This window comes from Canis lupus, chromosome 34 (genome assembly GCF_003254725.2).
Source record: "Canis lupus dingo isolate Sandy chromosome 34, ASM325472v2, whole genome shotgun sequence".
NCBI lineage: Eukaryota > Metazoa > Chordata > Mammalia > Carnivora > Canidae > Canis > Canis lupus.
The window spans coordinates 32,263,041-32,279,146 of record NC_064276.1 but is presented as its reverse complement, the minus strand read 5'-3'; the positions used below and the strand labels follow the sequence as shown (position 1 = coordinate 32,279,146).

General features: G+C 35.6%; 1 protein-coding gene across 16 annotated transcripts in view; it reads left to right on the top strand.

The window, feature by feature from the left end:
- The window catches only part of ZBBX (zinc finger B-box domain containing), a 112,609-nt gene extending 97,445 nt beyond the window's left edge, over positions 1-15,164 (top strand). For 6 of the 16 annotated variants that reach the window (XM_049105763.1, XM_049105764.1, XM_025425477.2 and 3 more), the window contains 3 exons: positions 1,243-1,500; positions 12,976-13,114; positions 14,873-15,164. In XM_049105763.1, the coding sequence (XP_048961720.1) occupies positions 1,243-1,500; positions 12,976-13,114; positions 14,873-14,990 (515 nt within the window). In that variant the 3' untranslated portion in view covers positions 14,991-15,164. Of the gene's footprint in view, positions 1-1,242; positions 1,501-11,546; positions 11,579-12,953; positions 13,115-14,872 lie in introns of those variants that run through there. The other 10 variants (XR_003127329.2, XR_007408224.1, XR_003127327.3 and 7 more) reach the window with 9 other exon arrangements.
- Positions 15,165-16,106: the final 942 nt, after the last annotated feature.

Genomic DNA, 16,106 nt, shown 5'->3' with positions numbered 1-16,106 from the left:
ACAATCAAAGTAGATTTTTAAGTTGAAAAAAAGGACAAACCCAGTAGTCATTAAATGTTTAATACAAGACAACTACCTGTAGTTACTTTACTGAATCTCACAGTTTCCTTCGAGTTGGGTGGGCATAATATTATAATGGCGTATGTTTAAATATGATTTTCATGATATCAAAAATAGCACATTAATGTATCTAATATTTTGCACAAAGCCAATTTGTGTTAAGGGAATACGAGATTATCTTATAAATTATTTATATTTAATATAAATATATTTATCTAAAACAAGAATAATTTAGTACATATTAAAATATACCTGTACTAAAAAAATAAAAAAATAAAATAAAATATACCTGCACTATGAATTTCTAATTTTGTGCTTTGAATATTCCCTTGGCCTTCATTAAGGAATCTTGTGAGCAGTACCAAAAGATAGATATATGTATCCATAGATAGATAGATAGATATAGTTATTTTGTGTTAGTGTAAGATTTTGAAGGGATTTTTTTCCTACTATGAAAAAAACATACATGTTGAAGAAACCAACTAAATCAACCTTGAAATGGGCCAAGACAAAGTTGTGGCTGTCTTTATATAACAAAGTAATAACCTGAGTTAGGTCTATGTTTCTGGAACTTTTCCACTGAAGTGCCCTAATAAAGCAGCAGAAAGTGAACTCATATTTGGGAAAATTATAAATATGATCTCAATTTTTTCGAAGCCTGTGTTTTTCTAAAAGATTGTGCATACTATATTTTGTCTTTATATTTATTTTAATAGAAGAATGCTATACAGCATCAAATAAAATTCACTAGGAAGTGGTACCATACAGTTATCCTAGAATTTAAGGAACACAACACAGTTTGGGATGGTTATGGAATAGATTATAAGATTGGACATTGGGGGAAAAAAGTTTAGACATTGAATTGTTCTGGAATTAACTTGGTTTATAGATGTTTTACTTTAGTTAATATTAAAATTAGCTTGTCTTTTTCTGAATGTAGAAATGTAGAATGTAGGAAAAAAATAACCTGGAAGTGTCCTTTATGGTATAGGGAATGTAATTTGAGATTAAAACGTTGTAGTAAACCAGAATGCATGATAATCTGAAATCTACTTTCTCTTAAACTCTGTTGCACGACATTAACTGCTCTAGGTTTAGGGGGCTAGTATTTTGTATCTTTAAACATTCATTCACAATTTTTTTAAATAAGTTGATTTAAAAATTGTTTATTTTTCATTTTAGGCCAGATACCGCAGAGACCTTCAACAGCAAATTTACCCCTTTCCAGCTCTGTTAAAAAAAGTTCCAGCTGCCTTGGCTCCTCCCATCCTCGATCAAGAAGTGCAGCTGCTCGATCATTATCTAGAGCTGCTTCTGAAATTTCAGAAATTGAATATATTGATATTACTGACCACAACGAGCCTTTCTTAGATGGCACTGCTGATCAGCAAGCTTTAGAAAGTTTGGAAAAAGAATTAAATATGCTGAGAAATCTTGCAGGTAATGCTATTTTTTTTTTTTTTACTATAGACAGTGTTAACTCTGCCTTCTGCTTGATTTTTCATGTCACACTCCAAGAAAACAAGACTCTCCTTTCCCTTATTTAACCACCAACCGTTGTAATTGTTTCCTTGGATGTCCTCTGACATCACCCTGAGGATGTTATAAAATGTATGAAATAATAATAATAATAATAATAAAATGTATGAAAATAATAATAATAATAATAATAATAATAATAAAATGTATGGATGTCCACACCAGAGATGATCCCCGTAGCCTACATAATACACAGTTAATGTATCATAAGGAATGTCACATGGACAAGAAAATAATTGTTTTCTCCTTTTTACAAACCTGCTGAGTGGCTAATCTCTGTAGCTTTATGTAAGCCAGTGCCCAACATCTTTTTTGGGGAATTGAGCTGTTAGACTTTTAAAGCAGTATTTGTCAAGTTTCAACGTGTGTTTACAAATGCCCTGGGAATCTTGTTAAAATGCAGATTCTGGGGTGGGGCCCAGGATTCTGCGCATCTGACAAGTACCCAGTTAATGTCAATGCTGCTGGTTGGCAGACTAGTTTAAGGACAATTATACTTATGCATTCACTTTCCTAAACCTCAGTGGTTGCAATCTAGCAAATCATAATCATATCCTTGAACATACAAGGGTCTGGTTCAGTAACAGACCTCAGAGGAACCAGTCCTCTTAATTTTCATCAGAAAGTTGTTCATGCATTTGATAGGGGCCAGCTGACTGTGGAATTCTTGAGAATGCCTGTTTCATCTTTAGAGTTGATTGGCAAGTTAGCTAGATTAATTTAGTGGATCACAATTTTTTTTTTCCTCTTCACTTAGTAGAGATTTCTCCACTGTCTTCTGTCTCTGGGTTTTGATGCTAGTTAATACTTTAGCACAGTTATTCCTTTTAACTTTTGCTTGGTTAAATTTAATTGTCGAATAGTTTTCTCCCCAGGTAGCGCTCATGGGTGCCTCTATTGCTTGAGTTCTTTCATGTTTGAGAATGCATGCTTCCTTTATATTTCAAAGGCAAATCAGATGAGGGTAATTTCCTGGGGTCATTCTACTTGTAAGCCTTGTACATACTAATTCTTTGCTTTTTTGGGTCTGATATAAATAAAGTAGTCTGAGGTCACGATGATTTATTTTTTTAATTTTTTTTTTACTTCACTCTCTCTTGCATGTGACAGGCTTCTTTCCTGACTAGATATTTGAAGAACTTTTTCATAATCTTTGAAATTCAATAACGGGACCAGGAATGTGTTTCAATATCAATAATTCAGCATTTCTTAAAGTGCACGGCTTTCTTTCTGTCTAGAATAAATCGCTCCTTATTTTCAGAGAAATTTTCTGCTGTTGTATGTTTGAATTGCTTTTCTGTTCCATTTGGCTTTCTCCTGCTGACAAACCTATTTTGTCTATGTTGGATCTTCTTTGTACAATGTATTTATTTATATTTTCTTCAACTAGTTTGACCAGATTTTATTTTCCTTTGCATTTGCTACTTTATTTTAAGCTTGTGTTCTGTGTTGGAAGTTTAATTTCCAGTTATAGTTGTAGTCCATTCTTTATTGGTTGATTTCATAAATAATTGATTAAATTAATACATTAGCTCTCTAAACATATTGCTTTGATTTGGGGGGGTAAATTTTTACTTTGCTATATTTCAAATTTATAGAAAATTTACAAGAATGTAAGAAAGTACAAGGAACTCTTGTATACTCTTTGCCCAGTTCACTACCTGTTTGTCTTTTCCCTGCTGGGATATTAATACACACACACACACACACACACACACACACACACACACACACTGTTCTTCTTGTGAACCATTTGAGAGGAAGTTATAAACATTATGACTCTTGATCAAAAAAATAGTTCAGTGTGTATTACCCAGGTACAAGGCCATTCTCTCAAGGATCATAGTACAGTAATTGAAATCAGGGAATTTAACATTGATACAATGGGATTCTCTAATCCACAGTGCATATCTAATTTTTAAAATTTGTCTCAAAAGTGTTATTATAATTGGGAATTTTTTTTGGTACAGAATCCAATCCAGGAACAGGTGACCATTGAAAAAAAATGTTCATGTCTGACATGCTATTGTTTGATCTTTGAGATTAGTTTTTACTCTTTAATTATTTTTTCATTGAAGTATAATTGACATACGATATCCTATTAATTTTAGGTGTATGTAAGAGTGATTAGTATGTTTATACGTTATGAAATAATCCCCATGGTAAGTCTACTTACCATGTGTCACCACACACAGTTATCACAATATTATTGACTACATCCCTTACATTATATCCCCATGACTTATTTATTTTATAACTGGAAGTTTGTATCTCTTTGTATCTCTTAATCCCCTTCACCTGTTTTGCTCATTACCCCCCACCCCCCACCCCACTCCTTCCCACTCTGGTAACCAACAGTTTGTTTCCTATATCTATGAAACTGTTTCTGTTTTATGTGTTTATTTGTTCATTTTTTAAGATTCCACATATAAGTGAAATTATACTGTATTGTTTTTCGCTCACTTATTTCACTCAGCATAATATTCTCTAGGTCCATCGATATTATTACAAATGGCAAGATTTCATTCTTTTTTTTTTTAATAGCTCAGTAATATTCTGATGTGTGTGTGTGTGTGTGTGTGTGTCTGTATGTGTCTGTATATCTCACATCTTTATCCATTCATATATTGGTGGATACTCAGGCCTTTAACCCATTTTGAACTTATTTTTTTTTAAATATTTTTATATTTATTGGTATTTTTTTATTTCTTAAGATCTGGTTTATTTTATTTTTTTAATAAATTTATTTTTTATTGGTGTTCAATTTGCCAACATATAGAATAACACCCAGTGCTCATCCCATCAGGTGTCCCCCTCAGTGCCCATCACCCAGTCACCCCCACCCCCTGCCCACCTCCCCTTCCACCACCCCTAGTTCATTTCCCAGAGTTAGGAGTCTCTCATTTTTATTTCCGGTATAAGACAGTGGTATAATTTCATTCTTCTGTATGTAGCTGTCAGTTTTCCCAGCACCATTTATTGAAGAGACTCTCTGGGATCTTTTCTGGTTCCATACAAATTTTAGGATTCTTTGGTCTGGCTTTGTAAAGTATGCCATTGGTATTAGATGGAATTTGCAATGGATCTTTGGATTGCTTTGGGAAGAATGGACATGATAACAATATTTATTCTTCCAATCCAGGAGTGCATTGTATATTTCCATTTATTTATGTTGTTTTCTATTTCTTACATCAGTATTTTATAGTTTCTAGAGCATAGGTCTTTCACCTCCTTAAATTTATTTCTAGATATTTTATTCTTTTTGATGCAGTTGTAAATTGGACTGTTTTCTTGATTTCTCTTTGTGATACCTTATTAGTAGTGTATAGAAATGCAACTGATTTCTGTATGTTAATTTTGTATCCTGTGACTTTACTGAATCCATTTATTAGTTCTTACAGTTTTCTGGTGGAGTCTTGGTTTTCCTGTATACAATGTTATGCCTTCTGCAAATACTGATGATTTTACTTCTTTCTTTCCAATTTTGGTGCCATTTTTTCCCCTTTTTCTTGCCTAATTGCTGTGGCTAGGACTTCTGATACTGGATATATTGAACAAAACATGGAAGTTCAATAAAAGTGGTGAAAGTAAGCATCCTTGTCTTATCCCTGATCTTAGAGGAAAGGTTTTCAGCTTTTCATAATTGAGTATAATATTAGCTTTACATTTGTCATATATGGTCTTTTTATGTTCAAGTGCATTCCTTCTGTACCCATGAGTGGGATTGGCCCAGGTTGTACCATGCTGGGGTTGTCTTGAAGAAATGGATAGAGCTATTCTAAGCTAGGGCCCGGGGCTTGTTGGGTCAGCCCTAGCAGGCCAACTATAGTACCTGGTTTCTGCTTTTGTCTGTGCTATCAAGGTGGAGGAAGAACATAAAAAAGTGGCATTTGTTAGTGTTTCCAACCCCAGAGTGATTTCTTTCTTTTTTTTTTTTTTTTAAGATGTTATTTATTTATGAGAGAGAGAGAGAGAGGCAGAGACACAGGCAGAGGGAGAAACAGGCTCCATACAGGGAGGCTGACATGCGACTCAATCCTGGGTCTCCAGGATCACGCCCTGGGCTGGAGGCAGGTGCTAAACCGCTGAGCCACCCGGGCTGCCCCCAGAGTGATTTCTAGTAGTTCCCACCACTTTTCAGACGCTCTATGGTTAGTTAATAGGTTTCCTTTACTTATAGTCCAATTTCCCTTTAAATCACTATTTTTTCTTTGTATCCTAGGATGAAAGAGTCTGTGCATGGGCCCCTCAGTGATATATGCCTCTCCACTGCAGGTTGCCACTCTGGGGATGGGATTTCCTTCATTACTGTGTCTCCATCTCTTACCCTTCCTTGTGTGCTTTCTCATTTATTGTGCAAAAGCCATTCATTCAGCCCTTAGTTCTTCTTCAGAAGGAATTGCTCTGTATGTAGGTGTAGATTAAGTGGGTCCATGGGAGGAGGTGAGTTCAGAATCTTCTATACCACCATGTTGGGCTGGCTTCTCACAGTGGTACACTCTTTTAAAACGTCGTTTTCATTATTTTTTTAGTAGTAAAAGGACTCATGGGGAATTTTCTTATGATCTTGATCTGTTTTCTACTAACTAGATTTATCTTTTATTTAATTATTCTTTGCATGTTATGGGTTCTTGGATTCGAGTTTGCATAGATAGTTGTTGTCTTTTCTTTGTGTCTTCCTCGTTTATACTCACTGTGGGTAGCTTTGCTCACATGCTTTGTCTTTTCTGATGTTAGTGAGATTCCATTTTCCCTAAAATGCACCTGTGCACCTGTGATATGACAATCTTCTCTTTGGAGCTACTATTTGTGGATTGGTTATTGCATTGTTTTCTGTATCTTGCCAGCACAGAGGCATGAGAGGATAGTTGAAGGACTGGGGAACTCATCCTCCTTTGTTGAAGGGCCTGGCCTCTCGAGTCTTCCTGATTATATTAAACTTCATTATACCTGGATTCAAATCTGTCTGTCCCTATGAGGACACCTGCAGTTTTGTAATTTTCTTTCATCTGCTAAGGTCTTAGAGTGGGTACTTACAGGCTTTAAAAATATTTCAAATAATTTATTCTTACTTCCCCTTCCCCTGCTTTTCTCCAAATTGGTGTGGTATTGGTGAGATTTAGATGACTCTCATTTTCCTGTTACTAGTTTGGTGTGAGTATTAAGTGAGGAGGGAAGTGAGTGGGCAGTGGTAGCACACAGCTACACCTCAATGAATCTTCTGTTTATTTCTTTGGTTGCCCTTTGTCAAAGTTTATTGTGTGCACTTGTATCCCTTTCTTTGTTTGATCCCTTTTGTGATTTGATTTTACTTTAATTTTCTTCTTTTTCTATTCATTTCATCATGGGTTGGAGAATGAGAGTCTATGATTCATCTATATCCATCGTCCATTTGCCTTACTCTAAAATACTAAAAATCAAATGTAACTCTCCTTGGAGGTAATTCTCACTTAAAGACCAATTCCAAAATGAAGCATGACGGGCTTGAACTGGATCTAAAAAAGGATAACCACACAGTTTTTAATCAGAAAATGAAAGGTTTCTTATTTTGATAAATTGGTAAATTCCATTATCTATAAATGAAACACAGCCCTTAATAAGCAGTAGTCTCTTGTGGTTGTTTCTAACCACTTAGCGTTCCTATTTCCTTTATCACTTTTGTACTTACGTACTTCACTTTTCCCCAGGCCACTCATCTTCTCATATGCCAACACCAGTATTTTCACTAGAATATGTAACTTTCCGTATACAAAAGCAAGCACATACTGTGTAGCCTATGAACCGCCAGGGTTTTTTTTGATGGTCCAGGAGCAGAACGAAATCACTTACACACACTTGACCCATGAATAGCTCTCTTTCTATTTGGGAAGATTGGCTTTGGATGAGTGCACAGCTTTAGAGACATTCACCTGGAGCTGAAGAAGGAAGAGGGTAGCACATCAGCTGAATCAACCCAACAGTCAGTGTGAGGTGACAGATGCTGTGGTGTAATCAGCCGCTATTCTAGAAAACTCACTGTTTCTGTACAAGACTTTTGTATTCTGTTTAGCATCAATGGGCAGAAAAATTCCACCCACATTTCACTACTCATGGTGCAGCCTGGAAAAACTCCGCATGAGGTTTGGTTCCACAGAAGCACAGCTACACAATTTGACTCTTATACAAATGTAAATGTGCTCATATCCCTGTGAAAGCTAAATTTTTGAGAACAGCAAACCCGACTTGTTTTCCATTAGCTCTAGGGTACATCCACTTCCTCTAAGTTCTATGGGAAACAACTGTACCAAGGAACTGGGAGCAGAAAAGACAAAATAACTGCATTAAGTGAAGTGTTTTCCCCTTTCATTCAGATCGCTGTGGCAGATATTAAAGCCTTTTCAGAGGCAGGCAGGCAGGGCACGCAGGTGGCCGACAGGGCAGGGAATGGGTGTGCAGGTTGCAGACACCACTTTCCGCTGAATCAAGAGATAGGGGGCAGCAAAGCAGGGTAGTTGGAAGCCCGGTTCTGGGGCCAGGAGCCTGGTTTTGAAATTTGAAACCACTACTTACTAGCTTCATGACATTAGGCAAATTACTTTCTTAATCTGATTTTTCATCAGTTTCTCTGTATAAAGGATGAGTAATAATAGGCCCTATCATAAAATTGTTCAATGATTGAATTTGATTACATATTAAATATATTTATGAAAATTTCTTTCTCTCCACACACATACTCTTTTTCTCTGTCTCTTTGTCTCTCTCTCTCTCTCTCAAGAATTAATTGTCTAGCACATAGTAAGCCCTGAAAAAAAAATCTGTTAAGTTATGTAAAGAACCAGTGAATGGTACTTTCCACATACAATAGGGTAAGGTTCTCTGAATAAATCTAATTTTTGGTCAAAAACATCTAAAAGCTGTCTCCGTTATAAAGCCGTGTCTTCTTCTGGGCCACTTTGAGGGTATAGTTAGTTATAGTTCATGCCATATATTTCCTCAACAAATATCTTTGTAAATGATGCTATAGTCACTTCCTTAATGGGCTCAACATGGCAGTATAACTTACTTACCGAGTCACTTTGTCAACTTTTGAATATTGTTCTAGCCTGCAGACATTTGAGAAATACCAGAAGATATGCATTATGAGAAAGTATCAATAATAATGCATGTTAAAGCATTCATACTTTCATTAGTTAAAAATGATTCATTTATTCAAATTCATTCTGACTTGTGGTTTAAAACTTAAATTCCCATGGCAATCTATGTTTGTAGAAGTCCATTGGTAGTTACCTGAGCCAAGTAATTAAAGAGAGAAAAGTACTTTTTCTTAAACAAGAATGAATAAAAATTACCTAATACTAGCAGATGTAGCTTTATTATTGGTGAAATAAAATAGTAAGGCAGTGAGTAATTGGGGCCTCTGTTCATAGGCTGACCATCAAGTAAGATATTAAACTCTAAGAGGGCTAATCAGGATTTATAGTTAGCAAATTAAGTAAATAACCCTTGTAAGACAGTCAAGTTAAGATGTGCTGGAATGGCGGTCCTTTTTTTTTTTTTTTTTAAGATTTTATTTATTTATTCATGAAACACACACACACACAGGAGAGAGAGAGAGAGGGCGGGGTGCAGAGGAAGAAGCAGGCTCCATGCAGGGAGCCCGACATGGGACTTGATCCCAGAATTCCAGAATCATGCCCCGGGCTGAAGGCAGTGGTAAACCACTGGGACACCGGGGCTGCCCTGGAATGGCAGTCTTTTTGCTTTAAATCACCTTTCAATTTAAGGGTAAAAAAAAAAAAAAAGAGTGCCATGTATAAGTGAAAGTCAGTGTATTTTAAAAAATTCTAAGGAATATGAAACCATTCAATGAGTAATAATAATCACTACTTATTTTTATATGCAACGTTGCTTCATTTGATCTTCATAACTACTCTATGAGGTAAATGAAGCAGGTACAATTTTCTATCTCCCCTTTGTAGATATAGTAACTGAGTCTCTAGATGATTTACTAACTGACCAGGGTTTTCTCTGGGTGCCCAGAAGAGCCCAGGAACAAACCCAGGCAAGTCTGCCCCACTCCTTTGTCTCACCACCCTACCACAGTGCCACTTATATAATGTGAAACCCTTACTTCTAATCAATATTGTGACCGCTTAAGAGACAGAGGGTTGTGGACAGAGTGAAAGTAAAGGAAAGAAGGTATGGAGGGATAGACAAAGCAAGACACAATGACAGTAGGGATGAATGGTGGGAGAGGAAAACAAAACAAAAGTCTGAAGGGTTGGGGGTAGGGCTCACAGGTTACTGGCGAGTGTCCTTGTTGTCACACCCTCTAAACATTGTGACATCATCTGTAGCTCTGCTAGATCTTTTTTTTTTAGTTTTTTTTTTTTTTTTTAGTTTTTTTTCTTTTTGTTTTTTTGTTTTTTGTTGTTTTTTTAGATAGTTCTTTAGATATTGTTATTGGTGGTGGTTGGGTTCCTTATAGGAAAGTAACCTGTTTTGTGTTCATTCTTTGAAGTTTTTAACTAGTCTTTTTGGCTCTACCTTTCTTCTTTCCCTCATTTCTTTTACTCATCTAAATATTTATTTCCCTGTAGAATAAAGTCATATATATATATTATATATAGTATATATATAATATATATATTTTTTAAATGTTTTGGATTTTAGAAATATACCTTAAGGGGATCCCTGGGTGGCGCAGCAGTTTGGCGCCTGCCTTTGGCCCAGGGCGCAATCCTGGAGACCCGGGATCGAATCCCACGTCGGGCTCCTGGTGCATGGAGCCTGCTTCTCCCTCTGCCTGTGTCTCTGCCTCTCTCTCTCTCTCTCTCTCTCTATCATAAATAAATAAAAATTAAAAAAAAAAGAAATATACCTTAAAACTTCGTATCTAGTCAATTTTCCCCCTTTGCCATTCTTTATTATTGCCTTTAAGAAATTCTTCAATGATCAGAGAACATATACACTATTACTCCAGGGGTAGAAAAGGTTTAACTTCAATCCATTCCTAATAGTCCACTTTCTTGACAAGTATAAAGTAAATTTATAAGAGCTGAATTTCCAATATAAATGTCAATCCTGTCTTCCCTGGTCTTCTATTAGAGAAACTTGGGTTTTTGTACAATTGATCTTTTAGGTTTAACACAAACCCATAATAGTGTTTTCATTAGCAGTTTTATTTTCCTCTGCCTTGAAAATCAAATGATGTCCCCTTTGCCTTTACTAACTTCATAGGGTATTCAGAAATATAATTTTGAGAATGAACAATTATACAAAAATAGGCCCATTCTTTATGCACCATCTGAATTAGCTCTGTGTGCATTCAGTTGAGACTCAAATGCCTGGCAGAGATTAAACACCTCTCCTGGTGGTATCTTTATATCTAAGAGTCACTGTTAGGTTTCAGTACTGTAGTTTTATCAATTCCAAATCCTGAATTGATTGCTTTCTCATGGGTAACACTCCCTATCATTGGGGTGTTGTGCATACCTGTTTTTTTTTTTTTTACCTTGTGGAAAAAGACGAAAGAAAATAAAAGCCTCAGCTAAAGAATTAGATACTGGAACATAGTGATTGATGATATTGGTGAGCTAAAGAGTTTAGGGCTACTCCTAGTTCTTTTATTCTGGTTGTGTGAATTCCAAGTTACCAATCCCTTGGGGACCCACAATTTCCCAATCTCCAACAACTGGGGATGCCACAAAAATTCTAGCTGAATAATTTTTTATTTTTCTCAAAATTAGTCTTATACAGAGCCCCAAATTTATATGAGACCAGGTGAAAGCTGTCTTGATTTCTTTGGAGTTGTGGGAGCAGAAACCTCATCCCCAAACCTACTGAATCTATGATACATCATGTATCATAATTTGAAAGTCACTGGCCTAAAAAATTTTAAGGATATTTCCAGTTGTAAATGTATTGAGGTCTGTCTTGCAGCAGGAATAATCTGAAGTTTCTTCCAGCAGGGGAATCTCTGCTTGCTCAAAAACTTCAAGTAAGTAACTATCTACCAAGGAATAATTATTATAATAATAACAATTATTATTATCATTCCTCTCTCAGTCAAATGTATAATACACATAGTTTGGTGTGTGGTCCTTCTGATTAAGAAGGTATTTGCTTGGCATTTTCATAAGAGTAAAGGGAAGAATAACACCCAGTAATTTTAACTGTTTTGTAAGGTTTAAAAGTCATCCTAACATAACCTTAGGTATAAGTTAGATGGCCCTTACAACTTTATCAAAGATGAAAAGAAGGCATTATGGTCTAATATAGTAATCATATTTATTTCTGTACTTGACTTTTTGGTAGTTTATATAAAATATGCTTACTTGCCCATTTGCTCATTTAACTTGCACTATTTGTCCTTACCTGAGCTAAATCATAGGCCAGCTTCATGTAAAAGATTGAAGGCTTCTCCCCTTTCACATAAAAATGGTTATTATCTACCCAAACAAGGCAAGGAAGCAGAAAAAGAAAGGGTAGTTTTGCCAAAACTCACCTTTGCCTTAGACTGTTCAGGGGTAAAGCTTTTATTCCTTAGAATACAAAAGTAAACGATAAATTATTTAACATTCAGGCAAATGGAAGAGTTGCATAATATTCTAGCTTTGAAGAGGGTCCCATGATTTTCTTTGCAATTTTGTAAATTCTCAGGACAATCAACACCTTAATTATAATATATATTTAAAAACTGATATGGTTAGGTGAAATAAGTCAGACAGTGAAAGACAAATTCTGTGTAATATCATTTATATGTGGAATCTAAAAAAGCCAGACTCATAGAGACAGAGGCTAGAATAGTGTTTACCGTGAGCTAGGGGATGGGGGAAATGGGGGAAATATTGATCAAAGTGTATACTCTTCCCGCTAGAAGAAGAATAAATTCTGGAATGTAATGTACACCAGGGTGATTATAGTTAACAATATATATACTTGAAGGTTGCTAAGAAAGTAGATTTTAAATGTTCTCACCAAAAACAAAAAAAAGCTAATTATATAGCATGATGGAGGTGTTTGTTAACTAACACTATGGTGGTAACCATTTGGCAATATATAAGTGTTCCAATCAATATGTTGTACATCTTAAACTCATGCAGTGTTACATGTCCATCATATCTCCATAAAGCTGAAAAGAATCGGAGAATTTGCTAAAAACCAAATCAATATGATGAAAGTAACTTGATACCCAAGCCTAATTCAGAAGCTCAGATCAAAATTACTTCGTACTCTGCCCACCCCACAAATTCTAGAAAATTGAGATGATTAGAAATCTGTGCTGACCTTCCTTGTACTGCTTATAGTTTATGCTGGGTAAACTTTCAGCACCATATACTGTGCATTTCTGTCTTGAATTTATGTGTTGACAGTGCATGAAATAAAATGTTTCAGATCCTTCAGAAAAGCTTTACAGCCTAACCTCAGAAGAATTACCAGCCTTCAACAACCATTCGTTGAACATAAGTCAGACTACACTAGATTTCCGTAAGACCTCAAGTGCAAGAGGCCCCTGCACAGTTGAAGAATGGAGGTAGGTTAAGCCTGCAGCCCATATCCATATGTAAATATAGTGCATAGTGAAATTTTTGACGAGCCCCAAATAGTTATCTTTACTATATAAAGAAGGAGTGTCCTTATGTGTGCACTTTACATGGCCATTCTTTATAAAAATGTCTAGGTCTTTTGTTGACCTATTACCAGGACTTAGTAAAAGTCTTATGAAGTGATTACTTGAATGTGAAGAGATAATTCTCTGCTCCACAATGTGTGTCAGCAAAAAGAAAAGATATTTGGAATTTTATAATCATTCAGCCTTTCTTCTTATACTGAAAGACAGTTGCTTTACTTGCATTAATTAACTTAATAAATTTCAATACTCTGCACTAATAGAATCTTAATGTGAATAAGGTTTTTAGAATATTGAGAAGAGTCTTTCTTAAAATCAAGATTGTTAATGATAGCATATTTTAAATTGTATAATTTCATTCTTTTCCTCGTGTGAAAAACATTTAGGGATGATCAGTCTATAGAGAGCACAGGTTATACTAATAAATGCTTCAGAAAGTAGTTCATCGTGTTGATCTATTATTGACATGCTGGAATCTCTTTAAAAAAGGATGAAGGATTTTTCCAGAAGGATCAAGATAAATGTAAAATAAAAGTTCCTTGAATTGTAAATTCCTTTGACTGGTTTGAAGTCTGATATTGCAGTGAAAGGGAATCAAGAGTCCATTAGTCTGTCTTTCTAAAGGACAAAATCATTTAGCTGTGGTCCTTGGATTTTTGCATTTCTAACACCACTTACATTTTTAAAAAGAGGGATCAATATAAAATCGCTATTTTTTTTTCCTAAAAAGCTTTCTTAAAACAAAGTAACTAAACTTAAGGCATACCCTTGGCATCATTTCATGAAAGAAAAGACATTTACTACTAAAAATATAAAGGAGCAAACAGAATAAAGCACAGTTCTTTAAAATTAAAAAAATGTCATGAAAAAGTCATTACCTTGCCCTTATTTTCTCTTCTTAGACTAGTGAAAATTTTTATCTCAGTCAGATCTGCCCTGGTCCACAGATCAGAGCTTAGGAACAGCTGATTTAGCCTCTGTTGGGCATTTAAAAGCTTCCCAAAAAATATCCATCGCAGGGTGAAGTATTTTATGTTATTTGGTGGCATACATGGGCTGAAATTCTAGATAACTTGGACAAAAAAATCTGAGTCATACAAACTCCTTTCTGTTGCCCCACTTCCCTCCCTATAGCTGACACCCATAGGCTAGAGTTTCTAGCAGTTCCTTTCCCCAATAAAATGTAACAAAATAACTAAATAATTGCTGCGATTAATTTTGGCTTTGGCATATCTTGACTGGCTATCCACATCGTCCTAATTTACTGTACACAAAAGAGGTGATTTATCTGGCAGTCTATTCATTGGGATTCTATTAAACAGCCAATGTAATGATGAATGTTCTTAATGATGACCCTGAGGCTCTGCAAGTTCCTGAAGTGCCTTTTGAATCATCAATGAAAGACACAACCAGAGACCATAAAATCTCCCCTTGGTTCCACTGTGGCTTTATTTCTTGGGAGAGGGAGAATGATGAGAATTTCTCATTAAAAGGAGGCTTGGTATATTGGGCACGTTGAAAATTATGGCCCCAGACTGAGACAGCCCCCTCACATCTGCCTGCCTCCAATGACTTCAATGCATGTCGTATTGATCAGAAGATAAATGAAGAGTTGAAACCTGGTTCTGTATATTGTGTATTGATCTTTTAATGTATTTCCAGCTCTTCTGAAAGAGATACTGAAACTCAGTCTTTGCTAACACTTTCTGAAAGCAGCACAGATGAGGAGGAAGAGGATTTTCTTGACAAGCAACATGTCATCACACTACCATGGTCATAGAGTGCCTAATGATAATGATCATTTGTTCATTACTTTTTCCATTTTGTACCTAAAGTAAAGCAAACAGCTGAAAAAGTGACCAAGTGATTACCTGTCCAGGTGCTGGAGATTTTGATTATTGATGTTTCTGATATTTCAAGGTTTTCAGACTAATAAAAGTTAATGAAATTATAAGTTTAAGGGCTTTTTCTTCCAAATGATTTATTGTATGTCAAACACTATATTGCAGATCATATTAGGAAAATTAGGTGAATTTGTAAAAATAGCAGTTATAATTATGTCTCTAGAACCTACTATAGGTTAGAACATGATTGCATTTAAAGTAATATTTAATTGTTGGATTGTATTTAAATAATTGTGTCTTCATAAGAGTATACATTTGATCACCAACTCATACTTGGCAATACCATTAATTGAGCCTACAATCCATATTTTACTTTGGTAATTACTATTTTGTTTTCGTTTTTTTTTTTTTTTATTATTATTCTGTTAGGGTTTTTAACATTTAGAAAAGTTCTGCTAACTTCAAACTTTGTTGCCAGAAGAGAAAAAGAGGACCCAATATAAAGCAGAAGTAACACTTGTCATTCTAGTATGACATAGAAACATATACTTGAGAATGCAGAAACCCACCCCCACCCCAAGCATCTTACTTTGAGGGTCAGTGTGATGGTTAATTTTATGTCAACTTGGCTAGACTATGGTACCCATATATTTGGTGAAACTATATTCTAAATGTCTCTGTGAAGGTATTTTTTAGATGAGCTTAACATTTAAATAAATAGACTTTGAGTAAAGCTGATCACCCTTCATGATGTATGTGGGTCTCATCTAATCAGTTTGAAACTCTTTTTTTTTTTAAGATTTTATTTATTTATTCATGAGAGACAGAGAGAGAGAGAGAGAGAGAGAGAGAAACAGAGAGAGAGAGGCAGAGATTTAGGGCAGAGGGAGAAGCGGGCTCCGTGCAAGGAGCCTGATGTGGTCGATCCCGGATCCTGGGATCACACCCTGAGCCAAAGGCTGACTCTCAACCGCTGAGCCACCCAGGTGTCCCAAATCAGTTTGAAAATCTTAAGAGAAAAAAGACGCAAGTCCTCCAAAGAGGAGGGACTG